Consider the following 26987-nt stretch of genomic DNA (forward strand, 5'->3'; position numbering starts at 1 on the left):
CCTTACATGTATTTGAAAAGTCACATTGTCACGTGATTTGAATATAATGGTGCTCAAATGAAGACTGTCACACATTCATTTACCAACAATTTTAAAACAAGCTTTTTATTTTGCTCTTGTTCACGTTGACCTCGGTGCACTTAAAGACTAGTTTAGGACATATCAAATACACGAGCAAGAAATACCACATGGGGTATGTTTGACATCCACTAGTGTTGCAGGGGGACAGGTTAATGGTTACACTCTGGTGTTCCAGATATGCTCAGATGTCAGATATTATTCAAAGAGATATGTGTGCTTAGCAAAAGAATGTATTTGCATTGCAGTCTTATTAAAAAAAGATCACTAACTTTCCATGACATAAAATGTAGAAAATGCAGCAGTTTAAACAGCGTTACAAAATATCAAGCTGTAGTTAATGAATCAAGTAACCAATTCAAATACAGATTTAAAACACATTATTATTAATTGGGTAACGCTTTACATTAAGTGTCTCTAATCACTGTATTTGCATAGCAGTTACATGTGTATCTACACCTTATTACAGCGTTATTATGCACTGTTACAATGTACTTAACACGTGCATCTTTTTGCTCGGCATATGCAAGTATACAATTGTATCAGAAAAGGGTGATGTTTAGAGTTATGGTTATATCATGCAAAAAATGTACATTGTAACTATGCATAATAACATTGCAATTAGATGCAAGTACACATGCTTGTACTAAACAACTACTATGTAAATACACAGTCATTTGAGACACTTAATGTAAAGTGTTACCATCAATTGTCCGCGATTGGCCACCCTTGCGCTAGCCGAACCATTCGTCTACTTGACTTGGTTTCCTATACTTTAGATGTCTCAAACGAACCATTACAAATAGATTATAAAATCAGCAAATAAAACGTGTACACTTTACATACACAGTCAGCGTTTCAGCGTTTGAAGGCTTGTTGCCAATTAATCTTGGCTGTTGTCTTCGCAGTTGGCCTGATCTATCTGATTTGTGAAAGGCTGATCTTATCAGTCCTGCGCTATAGGGGAGCTGGGGATTGGCTGGATAGAGAGATAACAGAGACACAGGGACCTGGGTGATAGCGTCTGATAAATGACTCTACATCGCTGAGATTGTATAAATCGTGTGCATCAGTCCATAGTACACTCTGACTGCGCCCTATCTACAGTCTAGTTTATTTACAGTAGTGTTGAAAAGTTTGGAAACAATAAATTATTTTCAGCAAGACTAGGGCTTGGGATTGCATTGCCATTTTTCTTTACTGAGACCCTTTCGTTGCTAAATACCTCTGAATAGATAATCGTCTTGCCTTTGAAAATAGGCTACATATTTTAATTAGCATCTCCACAGCAATGTGTATCGCTCCCTGCAAAACCAGGGTTTCACTCCTGAAACAATAAGACACTAATAACAAACGCACAACACGGACACGATCACTTCTCCAGATAGTGAGTGCTCTTGTGCAGGTGTGGTGAAAAACAAACAGTTTGTGAATCAGTGCTGTAGTGTAATCTGGGTTTAGTGCTGGCTTGTAGCGACAGCTCCCGGCTAGCGCTTAGCTGTCTGACAAACAGTTAACAAAGATACAAAACACGAAACACTCACGATAATAATTACTTCTGTTTCCTTAACGGGTCCTTTCAGTATCCACATCAAAAGGAACAGATTACATCATCACACCCCCTGTTATACCCTCAGCCACGCCCCCTGCGATAGCTAGTTCAGTCACGTCTCCTCCAATCCATGACTGCATTAAGGCGAGGACTTTGGGTGTTGTGACTCCGCCCCCTTCCTGGGTGGCTGGCTTCCAAATGACCCTGGAATGAACTGCCAGACCATCCAGTCTGGGGCACACTGTTCCTGTTATACAGCGCCCTCACAGGTCAGGAGGGAGATTGTTAACTGGGATTCATTCGCTCTCTGTCACACCCTCCTGCTCTGCACTGTACTTGCCTGACCTCAGCACCACATTACTGGATCCTCAGCTGACGCACTATCCTTGCCCTGCTAACATGTCACTGCAGATATAACTTGCTATAATCCTAACTTGTTGCATCCTAGTTCATATTGTATTCTAGTAGTGTTATTATTTGCACTTACTGTAAACTACACTGTGTTTAAATATGAAGCTTGCATTGTAACCCTGCGCTGCCCTGTAACACCTGTGAGTCACTTTGGATAAAGGCATCTGCCAAATAAATATATCATAATAATATTTTCAGTTATATAGCAAAAACTGGCATATTTCTAGATTATTGACAAACTCCTAATAATTGCAATCAGAATGATTGTAAGCAAGAAAAAAAGATCAGTAAAAAAAAAGCAAGACTTAGATTTGCCCTTTTAAGAAATATTTATATTTCTGAACACACACATGTAATAAATAAGCCAGTGTTATCAGTCCAGCGGCTGGCTATATCTCAGCTGCTGTGACATTTCCTGCAGCAGCTATGCAGGGTGAGTGATGTGTGTGCGTGTTTGATGTTTTGTGTGCATGGAAAAGCTGAGACTGGGAGATAAGGAACAGGTTATACCCTCTGAAATACCACCACCACGCTTTTGTTTCAAGCCCTAGTTAAACTTCCATCTCCCCTTGCCATCTCTCCAGAAATTTTGCAAGACTAGGGCTAGGGATTGCATTGCCCATTTTTCCTCACTCACACCCTTTACTTGCTAAACACCCTGGTATCTCTGAATAGATAATCATCTCCTCTTTAGCATGCTAGATATTTTAATAAGCAAGACATCTCACAAGTAGAATGGTCCCCTGAAATGTTCTCCTTTTTTCTAGGAAAGCAGCACAGCTGGGGATGGGGAGTTTGGAGTTTGTTGCTGGATAACTACTTTCACACTATTTTCTTTTTTAAAGGAGACAATTATGTATTCATGGATACCAAGATATTTAGTGAGCAAGTAGCCAGAGTGAAGTTTTCCAGCAACAAACTCCCTATCCCCAGTTGTGCTGCTTTCCTAGAAAAAGGAGAATGTTTCGTGGGACCATTCTACATGTCTTGCTCATTCAAACATTTAGCCTACTTGGTGTTTTCATAAGTTATGCATTATAAATGAAATTTAAAAAAAAAAGTTTTTAAAATCTATTTTATTAGGACTTTGCAATATTATATCACTGGATTTTTAAAATCAATTCAGGTTCTTATCATTCCTGGTAATGTCACACTCCACTAATTATCTTTTGATAGAAGTCTGATAGAAGACTGATAGGACTGAATAATATTGTAATAACTCTGTGAAGAAGAAAGAAAGAAAGAAAGAAAGAAAGAAAGAAAGAAAGAAAGAAAGAAAGAAGCAGGGATCTTCCGTATATATTGTATTAATACTTGTACTGTGATTCTTGAAATGTATATATTTTTTTTGACTGTTCAGTAGTTCGGGACAAACACCAATCACAAAATGTTTTAGTACAAATATTTATTGTAGAGAATGCGGAGTATGCGATTTTACAGAAAAGTATGCTGTATATACACATTAATTTGGCATCAAACCTAACTTGGTTTGAGGGTTCGCTGCCTGGCCAACTGGACGAGGCTGAGACCCCCATTTGATAAAACATAAAAACTGTTATTAAGAAAGGTGGAGATGGGGAGGTGGTGGGTTACGATGAAATCAAAACACAACTGAGAGATAAGTGAAGCGGGTATTTATAGTGCTAACAATTTAATTAGCTAATGTGTAAATTGAATGATTCAATTTGGTGACGCGGAGATTGGTGTCTGACCCTCCTCCCGAACTTTAATTATAAATTTCATTAAGTCGCCCTGGGTAAGGGCGTCTGCTAAGAAATAAATAATAATAATAATAGTAATAATAATAATATATATAAAATTGTAGTCCTTGATTAGAATACAGGACTACATCCCCCAGAATACACTGGGGATTAGAATTGGGAGCAGAGAGTGCGTTCAATGAGCAGAGCTCCCCAGAGCGCTACATTCACTTTCTATTGACCGATGTTCAATCTCAGATAAACACACCTGATGTTTAACTTTGAATTTATGATGGTGTTATTATATACAGTGATTTTAAACTGCTTCAGAATTGCTATGGCGTGAGTGAATTGAAGTCGAATGAAATAAAATCACAGTCTTTGTTTTCCACTCCGGTAATCTGATAACCCCCTAAAACCTGGTCGATTTTTTTCCTTTCAGAGACAAAAAGGAGTAAACAGATTTGACAGAGGCCAATGTAACCCAAATAAAATAGGTCTGAAAATGCCTGTTGCAGCTTGTGTTAGCCTCAGTGCCTGGGAGAGTAATGGTATGCAGCTGTACCGATATGGCCACTGTCACGCTACAGGGAGCACAGGGAACCGTTTCCATGACAACCTAGACCGGGAGCAGCATTCTAATGCAGGCCTCAAACCGTCAAATGATTTTTTTTCCCTTTTTTTTTTATCTTTTCCCATCAAAGACAGTTTTCAGATTTGTTATCGCGGCAGAAAAGCTGAATTTGCGACCAAACTGTTTCTCCTTTCTGTGGCTTGCCTCCTCTTCAATTTCTTGTGCCTTGGAAATTGAGTGACTTTTTTTTTAAATTGTAAAGAAAGGGAGAGAGGTATTGAATTGACAGTAACTGTGTTTAGATTGCATAGGCTTCAGAGACTTTCATTCGGGCTCAGATTGGATATAGAGGTTTCTATCAGCGTGCACTTGTAGTGTGGTAGACAGTGTGCACTGAAAACTAGAAACACCTGCTAGTGATTGAAGCTGGCAAAGCACTTTCAGAAATCTTTCCTGTAATGGGCTTCCATTCACTATATAGGTTTCAAATGTGCAGTTCTGAAAGAAGCCCATGATGTTGTATTTTCATTTGAAAACATTTGGTTCTACAAGAAAGTCGGCTTGCCTTCTATGAAATCTGTTACACTTGCACTGCCTAGGTCATTTTGCCATAGCGGTGTCCTCAGGGCCAAAGGATGCAAGAGGAAGGGGAGGGGGGAGGTGAGTGAGGGGGGAGGGGGGAGGTGAGTGAGGGGGGAGGGGGGAGGTGAGTGAGGGGGGTAGGGGGAGGTGAGTGAGGGGGGAGGGGAAGGGGGAGGTGAGTGAGTGGGGAGGGGGGAGGTGAGTGAGGGGGGAAGGGGGAGGTGAGTGAGTGGGGAGGGGGGAGGTGAGTGAGGGGGGAAGGGGGAGGTGAGTGAGTGGGGAGGGGGGAGGTGAGTGAGTGGGGAAGGGGGAGGTGAGTGAGTGGGGAGGGGGAGGTGAGTGAGGGGGGAAGGGGGAGGTGAGTGAGGGGGTAGGGGGAGGTGATTGAGGGGGGAAGGGGGAGGTGAGTGAGGGGGGAAGGGGGGGTGAGTGAGTGGGGAGGGGGAGGTGAGTGAGGGGGGAAGGGGGAGGTGAGTGAGGGGGGAAGGGGGAGGTGAGTGAGAGGGGAAGGGGGAGGTGAGTGAGGGGGGAAGGGGGAGGTGAGTGAGGGGGAAGGGGGAGGTGAGTGAGGGGGGAAGGGGGAGGTGAGTGAGGGGGAAGGGGGGAGGTGAGTGAGGGGGGAGGGGGGAGGTGAGTGAGTGGGGAGGGGGGAGGTGAGTGAGGGGGGAAGGGGGAGGTGAGTGAGTGGGGAGGGGGGAGGTGAGTGAGTGGGGAGGGGGAGGTGAGTGAGGGGGGAAGGGGGAGGTGAGTGAGGGGGGAGGGGGGTAGGTGAGTGAGTGGGGAGGGGGGAGGTGAGTGAGTGGGGAGGGGGGAGGTGAGTGAGGGGGGAAGGGGGAGGTGAGTGAGGGGGAAGGGGGGAGGTGAGTGAGGGGGGTAGGGGGAGGTGAGTGAGGGGGGGTAGGTGAGTGAGGGGGGGTAGGGTCCCACTTCCTCGAGAAAAGTTTGGACAATGATTAATCTGACCTAAATTATTAAAATTACGTTTCGAATCACTAAAAAAGAACAGCAACATTGGGTTAATTTAAAAGTACAGTCTTACTTCACTACAACGAACCCTTCTTATAATGAAGAACCGTTTTTTTCAATGGAAATTAGCCCTGTTAGAATTACTGCAATTACTAAATTCAAAGCACAGATACATTTCACCTCCACTGTTTTCCATCTGAAATGCCATCATAGTTCTGTGCTAATGTGAAGTCTGTTTCGTGATTTAAATGGCAATGCAAATTATTTCATTTCGAGGCTTTGTGCTAAGGGCCTGCGCCTCCTTTTTCCGAAGCTATTGCACGTGAAATATATTTTTAATGCACTTTGCTGTTCGTTCACAGAAGAGTAACCTCCATGCCTGGTATACTGTGTTCAACATTGTTGAAATATTTGTTTACAAGGTTCAGTGGCATTTAATTTTCTCCAGATCAACTTTTTAATCTTCCCTCGGTTGATTTGACGCTTTACACTGAGCTATTTATTCAATTTTGTGTAATTATGAGCACTTTTGAGAAATGGAAAAACGGATTTCAAAGGTTAGCGAGGCAGAACTACTAACCAGAAGATTAGATTTTAAGCTATTTTATTCCATAATCTTATGTCAAATATTTCTGTTTTTCTAATCTCGGTGCATATGCAGGAAGCTTTTATAAGGTACAAAGCGTTTTACCCACGTGTCATTTTCAATTATTTTCTTGTTTCTGCTTTTAAGCACTTGATTGATGCTTACAGTGGTGTGCAAATTTATTACAACACCTCGAGATTTGTCATTTATATCCTTTATATACCTACCTGCATGAAAACACCTGTGGGTCTGAGAATTTCAATTTCAGTAATTGGTGATATAGAAACACTCATGTGTGAAAATGTCAGACCGTTTTAATTAGGCACGTTTTATACATGTGATCAGCATATGCTCAACATTATTTGTTACCAATTTTCATTTGTTACAAAATTTCATTACAATATGAGTAATGAAATCCACACGAATTAACAGGGGCTGAATTCAAAATGAACTCAGAGAGAGTGCAGAACATGTTTAGATGTTATTCTTGTGATATTCAGACAGAATTCTTTATGGATTAGCAGCCGTTATTTTAAGGAAAACAGACTGTAATTGTATTATATTTAAGTAGTATTGAGTCTCGAAAAGCACTTTAAAAAAAAAAAAATTTAGTCGTTGCTAATGGTTTTTACCTCAGTATTCTTCCCAATTTGGAATGTCCAATTATTACAACCCCCCAGCGACTCAGGGAACGGAGGCTGAAACACGCGTCCTCTGAAACGTATTCCTGCCAATCCATCATTTTTCACACTGCGGCTCTACAGTGAAACCACCAGACCTGTAGTGCTGGAGGACAACACAGATCTGAATGGCTCCACTGCAGACCCGCAGGCGCCCTGTCAGCCACAGGGGTCGCTAGTGTGCGGTGAACCGTGGATTCCCCTGCCGACCTAATCCTTCCCTAGGAACCCCCGGTCACAGTCGGCTGTGACATAACCTGGATTCGAACCTGCGATCTACAGGCTATAGGACGCATCCTGCACTCCACGCGGAGTGCCTTTATTGGATGCACCACTCGGGAGCCCCTCTCAAAGAGCACTCTTGAAAATCTGTTGTTTTTTTTATTAATGTTCCCTTTGTGGTTGAATATTTAAATAAATCAACAGAAAAAAAACACCAGACACAAATACATCCCGTTAAAATCACAATTGCCAGCAGCTATGGTGTGGAAGGTGAAACTGATAATTAAATAAGTCTTGTTCTCTACCCTTTAGAATACTGAACTATAGTTGAAATGATTTTCAGCAGCTAGGTTTGTGTGCTCTGAACCTTTCCAAACTTGCGAAAATAAGCAAGATGAAAGAACAGAAACATAACCAGAATGAGATCTCAAATAACATGACATTTGGATAAGAAGGCAATGCATTTTTCTAAAACCCTTTCCATTCTACCTTATCACTTCAATGTGACGGAGCAAACACGATGGCAGTAAATTGAAGAGTAGCCACATAGGGTTTGTTTTGCAATTACACAAATACTGTGTGTTTCTGTTCTTTGATTCTGAACTCACAGTCAAAGCACAGTCCTGTAAATATACAATATTTGAGTAACTGCAATATGGACAATTGACACTGTCAGGATTTAACTTGTGCATGCAAATTGTGTGTCTTTATAGACGAAACCAAACTTTACAAAAATCGGTCTGTTTAAAAACTATGTTCAGGAACAACAGTGGAAATCAATTGGTGAAAAATGCCTGGGATTTTCCTTGAATTACTAAGACCCCAGGAAGACTGTCGGATTCTCACTCCCTGTTGAGTGGCACAGCACTTTCAAAGTGCTGCAGGCTTTATTTGAAGTTCTGCATGAGAGCTGAGATATTGATGAGAAGGCCTTTGTTTTATTACACGCTGTGGCATGAAGCAAGCTATTTGCTTTTGCTTTTGCACAGGGGCACATGTGAAGACCAGTCAACTGTGTTTGGAGAAGGTCAGATCAGAACATGTAAAAGATTGCTCCGGACACATGGCAATCCATGTAGCATCAGCCAATTTGCCTTGAGCTTCAGTGTGAGAGAAAAACAAGAGCATATTATAGTCTTCCTTTGGGGTGGCGTAGTCGGAAACACTATCCTGTATAATGTATTGGCGTAACATTTTAATGTTTTCTAGGCATTTGTTGGCAGTTCATGATGTTTTAAGGCACTTTGGTGTGCTTGTACCACAGTATACAGTAGCACAGTAATCTGTTTGAAAGGATTTAGCAAAAGGTGCATTCAATAAAAAGCTTCTTCATTACAAAAGCCTTACCAGATTATATTCAGTGGTCACACAGGTAGGAGCACTACAATGGCAATGCAGTGGTTCTGTGCTATATGAATTGGAGGGAGCAGTTCAGTCTCCATGCCTCAAGCCTGCCATGGACTGGAGGGAGCACCTTTTCTCTTAGGGGTGAGGGAGCAGTTCAGTCTCCATGCCTCAAGCCTGCCCTGGACTGGAGGGAGCACCCTTTCTGTTAGGGGTGAGGGAGCAGTTCAGTCTCCATGCCCCAAGCCTGCCCTGGACTGGAGGGAGCACCTTTCTCTTAGGGGTGAGGGATCAAGTCAGTACAGTAAACCTGATTTTAATTCAAATATAACTTCCTATTTCATTTAACCATCTGCAGGAAATAATTGTGCGTGACAAAGTCTTCGTAGAACACCATACAGCTCACAGCAGACGCAAGAGTGAATTAATTGTTCAAAACCATTGGTATGTTGGTCGTTAATTAATGAGTAATTATGCATCAATTACTTAGTACGGACCATGTTCGTTAATATGATTGGGGAGGCAATTAAAGTCAGGATGCAGACAGACTAATCTGCCAACTTTATTCAACCTTGCTTTGTTTATCAGGCTGTTTGGCAGGGTAATCAATTCTTGTATTTAGTCTGATTAGATTGTAATGTGTAAGTCAAACTAAGGAAGAAATGTCAATGCCGAAGACAGGACAATGACATTGTGATCAATACAGTTGATGTTATCAATCTAATAATGAAAATACAAAACTAATAATTTAATTTACTGTTAAAGCCTTCGGATTCAGGGAAACAGTGTAATAGAGAAAGACATTAGAATATGTTATTATCTTTAGTGTGGTATAGTCGGTTACACTACCCTGTATCATGTATTGGTATCAGATCTTAAAAATACATTGCACTTGTTATCAGGCTGTTTGGCAGGGTAATCAATTCCTGTATTTAGTCTGATTAGATTGTGATGTGTAAGGCAAACTAAGGAAGAAATGGCGAATTCATGACAAAGTGACTTGAACTAATGACAAACATTTTGAACAAAATGCTAACCCTTAGAATTAAATACATTTGTTTTATCGTCCAGTGAATTAACCCGTATTCTAGATTTAGAACAACCTCAAACTTTAAATATCCTAAAAATCAGTTGACCCTTTCAGTTGTTCTCACTATAGAACAGCGTACCAAAAAGACATGTTGCGCTATTTAAACTAATTGCTATCTATGGAATAATAAATAAAGCTTTTATACTGTCGCAAGTAGAAAACGTAATTGAATCTCTGGCGCTGACATTGAAAAATGGATGCGCAATAGGAAAAATTACCTTAAAATGCTGACCTGCACAAGTGGGTCTCCATAGGATATGATAGACATGGAAACACAAAGTGTACAAGTTTATTTCTGCAAATATAGCCCCTATGGCAGTTCCATTAAAGGCGAAACAACTTCCATAGTAAATATTTCATTTTGTCTGTCTCTTGCAGCCAAAATCTTTTAGACCCTTGTCTTTTAGTTCATTAGTAGCTACTACCCCAAAAATATCATTCAAAATCCAAATACATGTTTTAAGATAATGTGTGTTTATTTGATACAACCTTCAAAATGCTAGCATGTTATGAGGTCAGATTAGGATTTGTATTCCGTCTTGGGATAGACATTCTTTACCAAAGAGTGTGTAATTAAGGGATAATGGCATTGCTTGGGTGTGCTATGAGTTAATAATGGAACTTAATTTATTTGTCTGAAATAATCCTTGCAGTCCGAGGAAAGAGTTAGAGTTTTTCAGCAGCCAGTGGTTTTAGAACAAGCATCAGCTTGACCATGCTTTATTTGCTGTTTCATTATTGAGGAACAACAGAATGACTGACCTCCATAGAAAACAACGGGAGAGCAGTGTGCGGTTGTTGTATAGTCAATGTGATCAGATGCCTGTTGTTCTATCTGTTGGCTAATACCCAGTGATTATTTCACACATCTTAAGGATCCTAGTTTCTTTTGACTGTAAGAGAAAAGGTGGTTGGTTCTGCAGCAGTGTGGAGTAGTGGTTAGGGCTCTGGACTCTTGACCGGAGGGTCGTGGGTTCAATCCCAGGTGGGGGGACACTGCTGCTGTACCCTTGAGCAAGGTACCTAGATTGCTCCAGTAAAAACCCATCTGTATAAATGGGTAATTGTATGTAAAAATAATGTGATATCTTGTAGCAATTGTAAGTCGCCCTGGATAAGGGTGTCTGCTGAGAAATTATTAATAATAATATATACCTACCTGCATGAAAGGGCGTGCATTATGGTATCCTGTTGCTGCCATTTTGTGTGTGAAACGTATGCAGCCACATCTGCGTTTGTGATTTAGTTAATGCCACTCTTGCCTCCCTCTCTCACTTATCTAATGCCGAACCCGTTCCAGATGTGAGCCACTGATTCATTCTTTTTTTCTTTCTTTCTTTTAATTACATATATACATGTATAGCGGTAGCTGGCACACTGTTATTAATCACACTGTCAGTTGCGTTTTATCAGCGCCAGACGGTGCATGCCAATTGAGGTATGCGGTGTACAGCAAATCAGACCTACGTTGGATGAAAAGCTCATGCAGTTCAGCGCAGTAGCAGTGTCAGGGGGCTGTACGTAGAGGCAATGGGAGCACAAGGGCAGCTGCAGTGGACTGAGGTTTTCCATTGAAAAAATGTACAAGAGTTAGTGGTTTGATGTTTTGACATATCTGTGGTTTGGACACACAGGCGCTGCTGGTTATCCATATCAGTATCAAACAGACACTGTGTTGCTGTATTATGTCTTTCTAAGCCAGTGGTCTGCAAAGTTGCCTGGGGTGTGCCAGGTTTTTTTAAACACACACGCACACACACATATATAATACATGGATGAAGGCTATATTTACATCCTGAGCCATTCAAAAAAAAAGCTACAGTCGTGGTCAAAAAGTGATGATTCCTCTAGAGACCATTACTTTCAATTCAAAAATATTGTACTGCAGCAGTGTAGAGTAGTGGTTAGGGCTCTGGATTCTTGATCAGAGGGTCGTGGGTTCAATCCCAGGTGGGGGACACTGCTGCTGTACCCTTGAGCAAAGTACGTTACCTAGATTGCTCCAGTAAAAACCCAACTGTATAAATGGGTAATTGTATGTAAAAATAATGTGATATCTTGTAACAATTGTAAGTTGCCCTGGATAACGGTGTCTGCTAAGAAATAAATAATAATATTGAGTTTTTTCTCCAAACCTGCCTGAGTTAATTTGATATCTCAACTGAAAGACAATATGTGCCCCCATGAAATAGACAGTAAATTAGCCATCAACATTTTGTCACAGTACTGACCAGACCTGATCCTGGGGAATGGCCACACCTGTGATTGCTGGCAGGGACAGATTTAACCCCATCCTTGCCAACAGATTTAACCCCATCCCTGCCAAATATTTCAATCCAGAGATTCATAAGAGATTCCTGGTGAATCCACAGAGGATACTTCTGTAAAACACACAATTAGAATTCACTGCTAAACTCCCCAGAGAGCAGCCCTATATTTTTGGCAATGGTATATATTTATATAGCTGCGTCTGCAACTGGTGTAAAAAGACTGACTGTGCTATACGGAACTATTGAGTTCTGTGCATAGACCAGCCACTGAAGCAATGGAAAAGGCAAACAGAATGCTTGGTTATTTAGCCGGCTGTGATGGGTTATGAGGAGGATGTATAACACACTGGTAGAAGGCTGTTCAGTTCTGGTCACCACAGCACCAAAATGATATGCTGGCCCTGCAGAGAGTCCAGCAAAGAGCCACCAGACCAATCCCAGATCTTAAAGGAATGTGAAGATTGAGGGGGCTGGATTTTCTTTTCATTTAGGTAGGGACTTGATTGAAGTCAATCTAAAATTGCTGTTCTTGCCTTGGCACTCAAAAGGTTAAACCATACCCTTTGAACTCTCAAGCACTAGCAAACTAAACGTTTGTAATATTGAATGCATATGTAAAAAGTGATTGTAGCGCACAGCCATTTCATTATATACCTCTTTGGAGCTCCCATCAGCTACACAGGTCTCGCATGTGCAATTTGAAAAGAATCGCTTCAACATTAGGTTAAAAGAAATGTCCATACCGAATGTGGTACCAGATATTTTAAAATGAAACCTGGGCTATAATGTGTGTTTCTTTCAAAACTGCACACTTGAGGCCCCTGCAGCTAATGGAAGTACAGGGCAGGTAGGATTTCTAGATTTATTGTGTTAGCTGCCGTCACTTTAAATATTTTACTGGAAGTCAGTTCCCTGTTGCCTTGAGATCGTTACAGTCTTATTGCCGTGTTCTATTTCTTAAAGATCCCGTTAGAGAAACTATCTAGACTAGCGGCGTCGTGTAACCCATACAAATTAGTCTGAGTGCTGAAAAGATGCAATGTGATTGTCAAAGAAAGAAAGACTTTCTCAGCCTGCGTCAACACCACCTAAATCACTGAGAGGTGAGCTGCATCTATATCAACAATGCAATTTACACCCACCAGCACTCTAAAACCATTAATGCTGATGATACTTCATCATTTCACTGACTAAAACTGGAATATTGCTGTTAACTGTGCTCCTCGGATGTGAAGAGCACTTCAGTCTCCATGCATCAAGCCTGCCCTGGACTGGAGGGAGCACCCTTTCTCTTAGGGGTGAGGGAGCAGTTCAGTCCATGCCTCAAGCCTGCCCTGGACTGGAGGGAGCAACCTTTCTCTTAGGGGTGAGGGAGCAGTTCAGTCCATGCCTCAACCCTGCCCTGGACTGGAGGGAGCACCCTTTCTCTTAGGGGTAGGGGGCAGTTCAGTCTCCATGCCTCAAGCCATGCCCTGGACTGGAGGGAGCACCCTTTCTCTTAGAGGGTGAGGGAGCAGTTCAGTCCATGCATCAAGCCTGCCCTGGACAGGAGGGAGTGCCCTTTCTCTTAGAGGGTGAGGGAGCATTTCAGTCCATGCATCAAGCTTGCCCTGGACTGGAGGGAGCACCCTTTCTCTTAGAGGGTGAGGGAGCAGTTCAGTCTCCATGCCTCAAGCCTGCCCTGGACTGGAGGGAGCACCCTTTCTCTTAGAGGGTGAGGGTGCAGTTCAGTCCATGCATCAAGCCTGCTCTGCCCTGGCCTGGACAGGAGAGAGAACCCTATAGGGGGATGATAGAGCAGTTCAGCCTCCTTGACTCAAAACTACTTTACATGCAAGCTCTTTTATTCTGTTAGATATTTCTGGAATTTGCAATTGTGATTCTCCTACCGCTCTCATCTAATTCGTATCTCTAGTTCAGGGCAATGTCAAATTTACTTGATCTATCGGGGGTGCAATTTGCCTAACAAATTCATCTGCCTACAGTAATGTGTACCAGTGTATTGCACTGTACAGCTATGGCCAAAAGTTTTGCATCACCTAGAATTGTAGGACTGCAACATTCATTTAAAAAACAAAAACTATACAAACATAATTGTTATTTAACATCATGTTATCTAAGAAACCACAAAATTATACCACCAAAGTCGACCAGAAGCCATAATAGATAGGACGGTATTTCATGTTAGATTTCGAAATGTCACATTTTAAAATTTCTGACAGTATATGAGAAAACTACAAAGCGGTTTCTAATTCAATATGATAATGTAACATTATTCAGCAGTCTTAATCGACTTTATGAAGCAAAATGTGTTTAATTCCACAAGGTGATGCACAACTTTTGGCTCTAGCTGTATGTGATTCACAGGACTATAGAGAAGTAAGAGGCTAGCACACTAACCCACTGTGCCACCTTGCCTCCCTGGGCTGTTTGCGTTCTGTGATGTATTGCAAGACTGCAGTGGGAGATGGAAAGCGTCTCTCATTAGTAAAGCCCAGGAGAGCGCGTTGCATTTCTGACAAGCAGTGACAAGTTAACCTCTGGAACAAAGCCTGCATATTTATGACTCATGAAACTTTAACACGCTTTATTTAAAAGACCATTTTTTTTAACCATTCCCGCACTGCAGGTTTTTAGAGAGTAAGTAGCGGGGTTCCGAAAAATATAACGTTACCCTTCCCCACGTGCTGCTACAACTGTTTAAACAGCTTACCTGTCATTTTTCTTTTCATTATTAACATCCTGACAACTTTTTACACGTATAACTTTTGAAATGTCCGCTCTAGTGCACTGGGGTTTGAGATCTGTCCTCTAAATCACTGCAGGAAGAGCGATTAAAAAAACGAAAAAAAAAAGATAACAAGTGCTCTATCTTTTCTGTTCCGTACCACATCATGGATCGTTGTTGCTGTGTTACCTGTTTGACAATGTGGGCAATAATCTTGACACTATCAGTGCACTAGAGCAGACATTTTGAAAAGAGCTTTGAAACAGACTTTAAAATTGTAAGTGTAAAAAGTTGTCACGATGTTAACAATGAAAAGAAAAATGACAGGTAAGTTTGTTTAAACACGTGGGGATGTGTAACGCTATATTTTCAGAAACCCCGCTATTTACTCTAAGATCTAGCACACCAGGTGCATTCTGGACATTTTGTCTGGCATGCAGATATCACGTTTGTGTTCCCACGGTAACAGTGCCACTTTTACAACATCATATTAAAATATGTTGAAAGCGTTTTACAAACACACAGCCTCAAATTGTTAATATATTCTAAGAGAAAACCCTGCATTTCAGGAAATCATCAGAAATGTGTGCTTTATACAGAAAGCTCAGTAAGGTTCAGGCTTGATCAGTATTTTTGACAGAAGTGTAATTCATTGGTTGGTTCTAAGTTATTTGTGCCTTTTGCTATTTTCACGGCTTCTGATTTTGTTTTTTTGAACACATGGTGTAATATATTCTTTTTGACTTCAACAACAGATTTAAATGTGTTTCTGGTTGTGAAACAAGAAAGCGAGGGTGAAATTATGGTCTTGTAGTTTTGCTGCCATTTTATCTAAGCAAGAGAAGTTCAGTTCTTTATGCCTCATGCCTGCCCTGGACTGGAGGGAGCATCCTTTCTCTTTGGGGGTGAGGGAGCAGTTCAGTCTCCATGTCTCAAGCCTGCCCTGAACTAGAGGGAGCACCCTTTCTCTTAGGGGGTGAGGGAGCAGTTCAGTCTCTATACACCAAGCCTACCTTGGACTGGAGGGAGCACCCTTTCTCTTAGGGGGGTGAGGGAGGGAGGGAGCAGTCCAGTCTCCATGTCTCAAGCCTGCCCTGGACTGGAGGGAGCACCCTTTCTCTTAGGGGGATGAGGAAGGGAGGGAGGGAGCAGTCCAGTCTCCATGTCTCAAGCCTGCCCTGGACTGGAGGGAGCACCCTTTCTCTTTGGGGGTGAGGGAGCAGTTCAGTCTCCATGTCTCAAGCCTGCCCTGAACTAGAGGGAGCACCCTTTCTCTTAGGGGGTGAGGGAGCAGTTCAGTCTCTATACACCAAGCCTACCTTGGACTGGAGGGAGCACCCTTTCTCTTAGGGGGGTGAGGGAGGGAGGGAGCAGTCCAGTCTCCATGTCTCAAGCCTACCCTGGACTGGAGGGAGCACCCTTTCTCTTTGGGGGTGAGGGAGCAGTTCAGTCTCCATGTCCACCCAACATTTCTGTTTTTTAAGATTGCACAGCTTTTATGAAAGCATGTGTGATCTCTTGATTTTAGTTTTGGTGTGAAAACAACTGATGGCTTTTTACTTGAGTCTGTATGATAATTAGCATTTGGGAGTGTTGTATTAATGTTTGCAATAACAATACTATTGAGGTTGAGTGATGGATGTGTTATATTACCGGTATTGTTTGATTCTGTACACAAGAGCTCAATAATTTCCCAAGAGGATAGTGATACCGGATTAGACTTCAATGTGGTTTGCAGTATATTCAGGTATAGTCTTTTCAGTATTAACTGACCCACATGTGAGTGCGTACAGTGGTCTAGGGCCATGTCGGTTTCAAAGTGATTAATGCTCTTTAGTGAACTGAAAGCATGATTTGAATGAAACCAATCCAACTTCTGCTAATGCTGAATCAGTATGTAAAAGGGTACCGGCTATGTATTGCTGGGTTATTAAATGCAATGAACTGTCTCTTAACGTTGAACAGACTACATGTTTCTTAAATATCTTTTCACAGGTATTTTTAAATTCTCTCAGTTAAGGGATTTCAGACTGTTTTGATTAAAATCCAACTGCAGCGCATTATTGTAGCTTCTCTATTCCACAGTGTACTATGTAATATTGCACTGTACTAAGATCTACTATGCTATGTTATGTTATGCTAATGTATATTATCCTATGCTTGGCTACAGAGGAGGTGGGGCCATAAGCAGCATGTTCAATAAATCACCAAATACAATTAAGTTCCTATTCACGAAAAGAGCTTTGCTGCGGGATTTGTATTGAAACAGTCTGCATACTTTATTATTTATAAAGTAATTTCTTATCCTAATTTATAAGCTATTATTTTAATAAGAACATTTTCAAATAGGTAGCGTTTTATTGTAACTGTTAGCTTACTAATATATTAATAAATGTATTTCAGTATGTGTTAATGGTTGTTTGATATTTAATGGAAACTTGCAGGTTATTATGTAAAGTAAGTGAAAATGAATGAAAATGGGATATTATATTTGAAGAAATGAATCGGTCTATTGCCACATTCTACTGCTGTTCTTTGCTGCTTAGAACAACACCAATCTTTGAGAAGTTGTCTTTGAGACGTGATCTATATTGAAAGATGGTATTGTTTAAAGATAGATTTCCAGGTAGAAAAATGACCTTGACCCTTTTGAGGTACAAGGGACACGTGTGTCCCACAAATAAAAATGATGCTAACTTTCTTAATTTTGCAACAAGGAGCACGGAACTAGGTTTCAACTTTACTGACAGGTTGGAGCTGGTCATCCAAATTGTCTGTTTCCTCCTCGTGATGTGCATCAGACTGTGTGATACACATGGAACAAGTAAGGATGTGACAATAGAGCGATTTTATTGTGTTTCAATCATTTGGAGTGTTTCTGGGTTCTGTTGATGCAATATTGAGTTCTCAGTTTTACTAAATCTGTCTTTTCCTGGTTTGGAGCTTGTCTGGAGAATTCTAAACGCCGGGTTCTGAACAGCCTTCCGCATTCCATTCAAATCACAAGGAAACTTTCAACTCTATCAGCCTCGTCTACCCTCTCAGTCTCAGTAAATGCAGAGTAGGTGGGGCTAGTTGAAAAGTCACATTGTCACGTGATCTGCATGGAATGAAAAAGGCTGTCCAGTCAATTAGGATTCTCCAGGCAAGATGAAAGCAGTTTTATAGGCAGATATTTAAATGATAATAACTACATATGGGAGTCACAGAACCACTCCGAATGGGAAGGGGAATGTAGAAAATGTATATATATATATATATATATATATATATATATATATATATATATATATATATATATATATATATATATATATATATATATATATTATTAAGAAATGGCATGGCAGTTTTTCAAGGTCTTTGATAAAAAAAATGTTACAAAAACTACATATAGTAACACAAAATATAGGCAAGCACTCACTGCTCTTCAATGGCTGTGGTTCTGGATGAAGGGGTGATGGTAGCTCAAAGGAAACTACAATGGGATAAATGATACTGCAGTGCATATACTTATGATGTCACAAAGGCACGGACCAATCAATCCTGCTGGTAACCCAGTCCATGGTATTAGAAGCAGAATACAGGGTTAGGACTTGTGTCTTTATCCTATCTGTTGCCTTTGCTGGTATTGCTGTGATGTTCTATTGTTGGCTAGGCTTTTCTTCAGGGTAATATACTGGACTGATAATGGGATCAACTATACATAGAGCTAACATACATAATTCCAGTGAATCTCACCTAATATATATTGCCATTAACTCACAGATCTCAGATTTGATTTTTTAATGCTATTGTATCATAGGCTTCAGTAAAATTTTGCACCCATTTCAATGCTGCTATTCCAGTCATGAAGAAAAGCAGTTAACATCGAAAATATTCATTCTGGGAGCTACAAAGTAGCTCTTTATTTCCATTACAAGAACTCAAACTCTTAGAAGCTTCACACGTAGGCCTGTCTTCCATCACCTAGCATTGCTTTTCCTCTGACCTGATTTCAATGCAGTAACTCCATGCAAGCTCTTAACATTGAAGTATCTATAAAGATCGATACAGACACACCATTGAAACCTATTAGCCCCAACTTCACTCACTGTACAATCTTACCGTGAGTGTTCAACTCACATGCTAAATGTTTAAACCATAACATATGCTATATAAACAGAGTATGTGCTCTTTGTAAGCGAAATGTCATCAGCTGGTCTTTATTTAGATTTAATGAGTTGATACGTTTCTGAGCGTTCAGTGAGTGTATTTCTTTCTCTTGTCGTCTGTATGCGAGAAATCCACTCAGCATGAATAGAAAAGGCCTTTTCATAGAATGCCAACTTTTATTTGTTGAAAAAACATGTTATTTATTTGAAATATGCATTATATATATATATATATATATATATATATATATATATATATATATATATATATATATATATACCTCCAATGTTTGTTTTCAAACACACTGTCCCTATGTTAAACATACCGAAACATTGAGAAGTTGGCTGTTTGAGCAGAAACTTGTTTTGCTGTTGTTGTAGATTAAATCCTTATCTAAATTGTACTTGCTATGTTTTACTCCTGTATTGTATTTATGTATACTCCTAAACTCATTAATAAAGTTTTATTCTAAAAAAAACCCCCCCTAGAATTCCATTAAAAAATCAAATCCACCTGTAATATGTTTCGTACAGAGCATTTCTGGTACATTTCCTGTGCAATACATGTTAGGGAAGATTCACTGGAATTGATGGGAATTTAAGGGTTGTTTTGTAACATCAAAAAAAATGGTGCAAAATGGCTTGAAAAAATTCTGCACAGTTGGAAATTTTCTTCTTCTACTGCTCTGTTTTGTTGACTCTGTCCTTTTCTTTTAAGAAACAGGCAAAAGAGCGATTCTGATTTTTCAAACCTCTTTGCAAACAGTTGTGTGTGTGTGTGTTCCATTGGTTTTTTGGGAAAAAAAGCATTTGTGTGAGCAACTTTGAGGTTGCGTCGATGAAATGCTTTTTTTGTTCCTAACTCCTCCCCCCCCCCCCACACCCCACTTCGAGAAATGTTTTCCTTTTTATGTTTTCTTTAAGTTCTTTTTTCAAACCGACATCCATGTCTGCTCCGGGATGTCTGTCACAAATTGCAGTTCCAACGTTGTGACAATGCTTTCGTTCTTTCCCGTGCGTTTTTTATGACTTTCTTTCTTTCTTTCTTTCTTTCTTTTTTTGTTTTTTGTTTTTGTTTTTTTCCCTTTCAAGGTCTGGCGCACCTGATGTTAAACAGCCAAGGTATGGGTTAATTTTTTTCAAAAGCCTTCCTTCCCTCCCTCCCTCTTTCATTTTATTCTTTTAAAAAAAAACTGCTTCACGCTTTATCGTTGTGCTTCTGCGTCCTATTCCACTGTCTGCATCAAGTTGTGTCATCACTATTTTCTAAACATGTCTCTACTAACCTTTTTTATCTCTGGGATCCCACTAGCAGTTATCGGACAACCTCTGGAATACCCCAAAACCCCACTACCAACCACACACAATCAATCATTTATTAACGGTTTAAAAGATTCTTAATAGCATTACAAATATATACAACCCATGAGAAGGGAATTTTAAAGTAACTAACAGCATGCTTTGAAGTGCTTCAAATCCACACAACAAAGGACAAAGACCTGTATCAAGTATGCTTTTTAAACTCGCTACAAATTTTAGAAGGTTTAGGGAATCAGGAATTGTCCTGAATATGGAATCTGTCAATAAGATTCTTATTGAAATGTTTATTACTAAGGCTGTTATATAGTTATTTAGTGAAGTTTCCTAAAAACTAATGGAATAGCAACAGTGTGGAGTAGTGGTGAGGGCTCTGGACTCTTGACCGGAAGGTCGTGGGTTCAATCCCAGGTGGGGGACACTGCTGCTGTACCCTTAAGCAAGGTACTTTACCTAGATTGCTCCAGTAAAAAACCAACTGTATAAATGGGGAATTGCATGTAAAAATAATGTGATATCTGTATAATGTGAAAGAATGTATAATGTGATATATTGTAACAATTGTAAGTCGCCCTGGATAAGGGCGTCTGCTAAGAAATAAATAATAATAATAGCAGAAAGTTTATCAAAATGAATGCGCTGAGAAAATTATATTATTCAAAAGCAAGATACTCCTAAACAAGCTCAAGGATTATAAAAGGGTAGATTTAGAGAAGGCAGATAATAATTCAGTATGGAGACCAAGCAAAATGAAAACACACTAAAATAGCGAGATGAATGTAAATTGACATGGCCAGTTCCTCGTTGGGTAAAGCTAATACGAGTTTCAAAAGACAAGAACACTCATCTGCAATTATTTTGTCATTGAATCAAAAGTAAATATTGCTCAGTTAATTGCCAGATTTTCTCATTACCTACAATATTTTCCATCAGCTGAAAGGTTAACAGTGCCAGACCCCAAGGCATTCTTCTCCTGGAAAGTCCATCAGTGCTTGGGAATTGGATAGAGGTCAGGCTTAACATCCTGTAATTAAGTTCGCTAGGGAAAGCGACTGGTTTGGAATCTAAATGACGAATGCCGCTTAGCATTTGATATTGGGTGACCATTCTCCCCTTAGCCAAAGGTCATTAATTACCTTGAATAACTTCAAAACGCTCCGTTCGAAGGTAAAATGATAAGTGATAAGCTGAAATGCCCATCTGCTTGATTCAGTTTCTTATAGTTTTACCAAAGATATGTAACAACAAAATGACATTGCATTAAACTCATAGTAAAACCAGGAAAGGATCAAACTGCTGTGCAACGGGAGTCCATCCCTGTGATGATAACCAGCATTGTTATTGCAGGGATGGAACTAAGACTCCTATTGCATAGCAGTTTCGCCAATTCCAGGTTTTACTGCGAACTTGATTAGCCACAGTGTGTATGAGTAACAAGCTCAGATGTGTTCTATTAACCATGCAATGCCCATTTTTGTATCACATGATACAACGCTTAGCCACCCTTCTATATTATTTTTTCTTTACTCTAGCCTCACAAGCCAGAATTTTTCATATGTAATGCATTATGTGTTGCCAGACAGAAAAGTGTTTTGTGCAAGAAACAGAATCTAGTTCCATAAATAAAGTAGCTTTTCTCAGTTCAAAATGGTTGGGCATTACAGGGTTAATTTTACAAAACTTAACAACTTGTGGGCTAAACTGATCAACCTATTCACAATTCTGTATATGCCCATAATGCATTGCATGTTTCCGGTATAGATAAACATTCATAGCAACTGCTATGTGTGGATCAAAAAGCTGCAGGGAAATAAGAAATTAGACATTTAAATGAACGTAAAATAGGTATTATTGCTCTGGGAAAAAAGGGGGAAAAAAACGAGGTAGGGGCGATGCTAAGTAAATGTTCGTATGCCATAAATTGGCCATTATCCAACCCAGAAAGAATCTTGTATTTTCAATTACATTTAAAACCACCAGACCACATACTCCTCTCCCTCGATAGTTAGTTGTTACAGCAAGAGAATGAAAATAATAAGCTCCACTTGATTTTGATTTTAGACCGATCTCTCAAACAAGACAACTTCTGTAATTACTTCATAGCTACTTGTTTCCTCAACCACATTTTAGAGGTAATCCTAGGATAACTACAGATAGGTGGTTAAATCAATCCAGGGTGATTTCCCCAGTGCTGTAACCTGCAGAGCGCTCTAGTAGTATAGGAAAGAGAACTCTACTCTCAACACTGCAGAGCGCTCTAGTAGTATAGGAAAGAGAACTCCACTCAACACTGCAGAGCGCTCTAGTAGTATAGGAAAGAGAACTCCACTCTCAACACTGCAGAGCGCTCTTGTAGTATAGGAAAGAGAACTCCATTCTCAACACTGCAGAGCGCTCTAGTAGTATAGGAAAGAGAACTCCACTCTCCACACTGCAGAGCACTCTAGTAGTATAGGCAAGATAACTCCACTGCTACTGTCAGCAGGCATTTTGACAGGGCAGCGTGATTCAGATTACAGGTCAATTCAAACTACAGGTGTCCAGGATAGCTAGACTGTACAGCAGTATGTTGTTTGAGCTTATTTAGACAGCAGAGAATTGAATGTCTAGTAGAACTTTTTGACAATCTTGAACAGAATAAAGCTATTAAAAATTTTGCAGTCTACAATTTCAAATCCTGATCGCCTACAAATAAGATCAATAAATTAAGGAATTTACTGTAGCAATAATAAACACTTTATTAATCCTTTATAGATGATGAATATATAGTATATAAACTATGAACAAACATTTTATAAATATTTATAAAGCACCTTCTAGGCGCCATTATTGATCCTTTATAAGGTCCTCTAATAAATACTTTATTAACCATTTATACCCCATAAGTTAGTATTTATTGAAAATACTCATGACTTCAAAGTAATGTTGCATTTTTCTCACATACAGCTGTGGCCGAAAAGTTTTGAATCACCCTTTAGAATGAACTAATTTTGATTCGTAAAGTCGAAGAAAACCTGCTGAATAATGTTACGTTAACATCTTGAATTACGTACTGCTTTGTTGTTTTCTCAATATACTTAATGAAAAACTGACAAAAATTGAAAAAATGTAACATTTCGAAATCAAACTTTTATGGCTTCCGGTAGACCTCTTGCGATTTTTCGTCGATTACATGACGTTAAATAAAAGATCTAAATTATGTTTGTATGGTTCGTCTTTTTAATTATATCTCAATCTTAAAATTCTAGGTGATGAAAAACTTTTGGCCAGACCAGTAGTGTCTAAAATGGAGAGTAAATGAATCAATGGACCAAAACCTTATCTGGATCGCTGTCCATAGTTACTAGCAAGGGAAGATTTCCAGGTTCTTGAATCCTGATCCTCTTTCCCCAGTACTAACCTCGTTATGCCCTTGTGGGTCCTCTCTCTGCCTCATAGCTTTGTATGAAGAGAAAAAAGCTGCATCCAATGATACCGCCAGTTGTCTGCCTAACAGACTGATCCTCTGCCCTGTTGTTAATTTCTAGGAGGACTTGCTCCCTCAGGACTCTGATATGCGTGTCCTGCCATGTCATTTGCATGCAAAGCAGTCGCATAAGCAATGTCTAAAAGCTTGCACTGGAAGATAATGGGGAGAAGTAAATTCTCTTCTTGAATTATGCGTGGTCTAGAGGACTTGGGAAACACAGACAGCGACATCAGACTTGAAGCTGATTTGGGGCAAAATGAGTTTGTTGTAGCTGCTTTCTAGGTGTTTAAACCTGTAAAAGAGGAAGCTGGCTCATTCACTTTCCGTTCTCCTGAGCTGTGTGGGGGAATTGCTGCGGTGAGGAGAAAAAATGATTGGACGTTCCAGATTGGGGAGAAATCAGGGGGGAAATAATTGTGCATGCTAAATTTATTTAAAAAAAATAAATATATATACAAAAAAATGTAAAAATAAAAAATAAAAAACTATGGCTTACCTTCAATACAATACTGTGGGTTGTCTGCCTATACAGAACACCCCCCCACCCCCCCCCCACACACACACACACTTTCCCCCCAGAATACTCAATTAATTATTTGCACCCGTTATTTTTATCGCTTTCATTTGTTTAATAAACATATTTCTTGAGGTTAAACCGTTTTTAAAAAACAAACTTCAAACCCTCTCTATAACCAGTGAAAAGGAAAAAAAAAAACATTCAAAAGTTTAAACTGAAAAACTGAGCGATGAAGTGGCAGTGTTAAGATCTGATTTTTTAGATTATAATATCAAATATAATAATATATCAAATAAATGTAGAAATCGCCTCTGTAAAATCAAGCACTGTAAAGAATGAATGAATTCCAGGATGTGTTGTATGTGCCATACCATGCACAGAACATGCAACGCAGGTCTAAAGTTAAACAAACACTATTTGATTTTATTTATATTAAGTTCTTGACCAAACCCCTTGAGATGACGTCTGTAACAACAAGAAGCATGCCAGTAATATACATCCAGTGCCACAACTGTGAATTCAAAATGAGAAGCATCAGTAAGACGATGCAGTCGATGATCATGATCTGTAACAGCAGTGCTGAATGCGCAGAATAGTAACGGATAATAAATGGCAATGAAATGCTGATCACAATTTTTTTAAAATGTTTTATTTAACAGGGACAGTATACAATTTTTAACATTTATAACAAGTCACAGGATGCATTGCACCCCAGACTTAGCTATAAGCTAATTTACATCGGGAGTCCCTGGGCTCATAAGAAACCAAAGAAAAAAGAAGTATACAACCAACATATTACAATAAATACAACAAGATTAATAGATTAGTTCATGTAAACCAAAATCCTATATACTTTATTATAATTATAAATACAGCAGCTACCAAAATTCCAATACTGTTGTCAGGCTAATAAATAGAACTAAAATTAATTCCCTTAATAAATACCCTTGTAATATATTAAAATAGTTATCTTAGAGATTTTAAAACATTTTCATTACAATGCATAATATATTACAAAGCTACATGGAAATCATATGTGAAGTACAGACGGAGGGATGTTCAGACAGACAGACAGACCCTACAGTATACCGCCACGATCTGACAATAACTTCTGCTAAATAATATTAATACTAAGTTTCATGACAATTGGATAAGCGTTTCAACAGATACATGGAAAACATATGCCACCTATGTCGGTACAACCTCCTCCACTATATCCCCTACACCAGAGGCACACAACACATTCAGCCAGATGTTTAAAAGGACAGCATTGCTTTCTTATGTAGAGCTCCCACTAAAATCACAGGACTCCAAAGGTAAAAGGTTTAAAGACATGTTTCAGTTTGGCATCCAGCATGCTTCATCCATCACTGTGCTTGGCTTACTGTCATCCAAATGTAAGGGTGATATTTTCAAAACCCATCCCCTGTTTTTGGAAAATACCTGCATTTCTGTGAACACTAAAGCGTGTTTAATGTTTACCAATCACCGTGTGTCTTTTTGATTTGGCAGAAGTGCTATTTTTGAATTTTTTTGGGGGTGTGGTTTGGAAGACGGAGATCGTCTTAAAAATTGAATATACTGTGAGATGAGAAATGCTTTGTATCCTAAGTATGCATGACTTCCAGCCTTGAGGTATCTGACATGTTTGCATTCAAATATTGAATAAGAAAGAGACACGCTACTTTAAAAAAAAAAACTACTTTAAAGTTATAACAAAGTTATGCCAGTAGTCTTGCATGTTGTGCATGTGATATATAGATCTCAAATGTGCAGTCTTGAAAGAAATGTTCCAGTTAACATGCATTCTTATTTTAAAACATCTGGTTGAAGAAATCTGTTTGCTAGCCATGCTTTCAGATAGTGTTGCACTTCCTTGGTTTGTCCCCGCCTCTTCTATGGCCTCTTTCCCCCTATTGACTGACATGCTTTCAGCCACTAACATGACCCTGAAGACACTGCTGACGTAACCTAGCAAGTGTAAGTGTAACAGAGATCAGTGCATGGAAACTGAGAACTTTCTTTAACGTGGTGTAGTGCCAGCTATTGTGTTTTAAAATAATACGTTTGCCATAACATGTGTTTCTTTCAAAACTGCACATTTGAGCCTTGTGTAGCTAATGGGAGTGCAAAACAGGTAAGCTTTATAAAACCGCTTTAATGGAAAAATGTTTCATCTTGCCCCATGCTTTGCTTGACTCTGGTCCTCTTTTGGAGATCAATTCCAACCACTGTGTCTCCTATGATGATTTCATGCTGAAATAATGCTTCCAATAATCAAATAAGTTTCACCTGAAGTTCTTTCTTTAAAGAAAACTATTAAACATGGATAGCCCTGTTTTTATTTATCACTGCAAAGAAATGATTTACAACCTGCAAAATGTAATTAATGATTAATTTCTAACTTATTCAGCATCCCTTTTTAGGTACGTCAGCTCCTCTCTAGTAATTACTGTAGCTATCTTTGCCTTCAAGTTTAATAAGTTGGCCCTTCAAACAATATGCCAGTATTGCTATGCATACCCAAGTGGCTTAAAAAAAAAAAACTGGGAAAAAAACTACAACTTCCACAATGCACCTTGCCAAGCTCCATCAACTTCCTGTGAAACTCACAGTTTGATTTACCTGCTTTTTGGGGTTTAGGTAAATGGTAGGTAAAGTTTAATAAAGAGTTGATGAAGAGATAGGAGCATGACTTATATATAATTTATAGTTTAAAAGAATTACAAGTAGATAATATACAATAC

The 26987-nt window shown here is 39.5% G+C and overlaps 1 protein-coding gene across 17 annotated transcripts in view; it reads left to right on the forward strand.

Annotated features, from left to right (window-relative positions):
- LOC117398528 (neurexin-2-like) overlaps positions 1–26987 on the forward strand; it is a 420078-nt gene that overhangs the window by 74478 nt on the left and 318613 nt on the right. For 16 of the 17 annotated variants that reach the window (XM_059015985.1, XM_059015996.1, XM_059015998.1 and 13 more), the window contains exon 4: positions 20030–20059. The exons of the other annotated variant lie outside the window; for it this stretch is intronic. In XM_059015985.1, coding sequence (XP_058871968.1) covers positions 20030–20059 — 30 coding nt within the window. The remainder of the gene's footprint in view (positions 1–20029; positions 20060–26987) is intronic. 17 annotated transcript variants of the gene reach the window in all.

This window comes from Acipenser ruthenus, chromosome 51 (assembly GCF_902713425.1).
Source record: "Acipenser ruthenus chromosome 51, fAciRut3.2 maternal haplotype, whole genome shotgun sequence".
Classification (NCBI taxonomy): Eukaryota; Metazoa; Chordata; class Actinopteri; order Acipenseriformes; family Acipenseridae; genus Acipenser; species Acipenser ruthenus.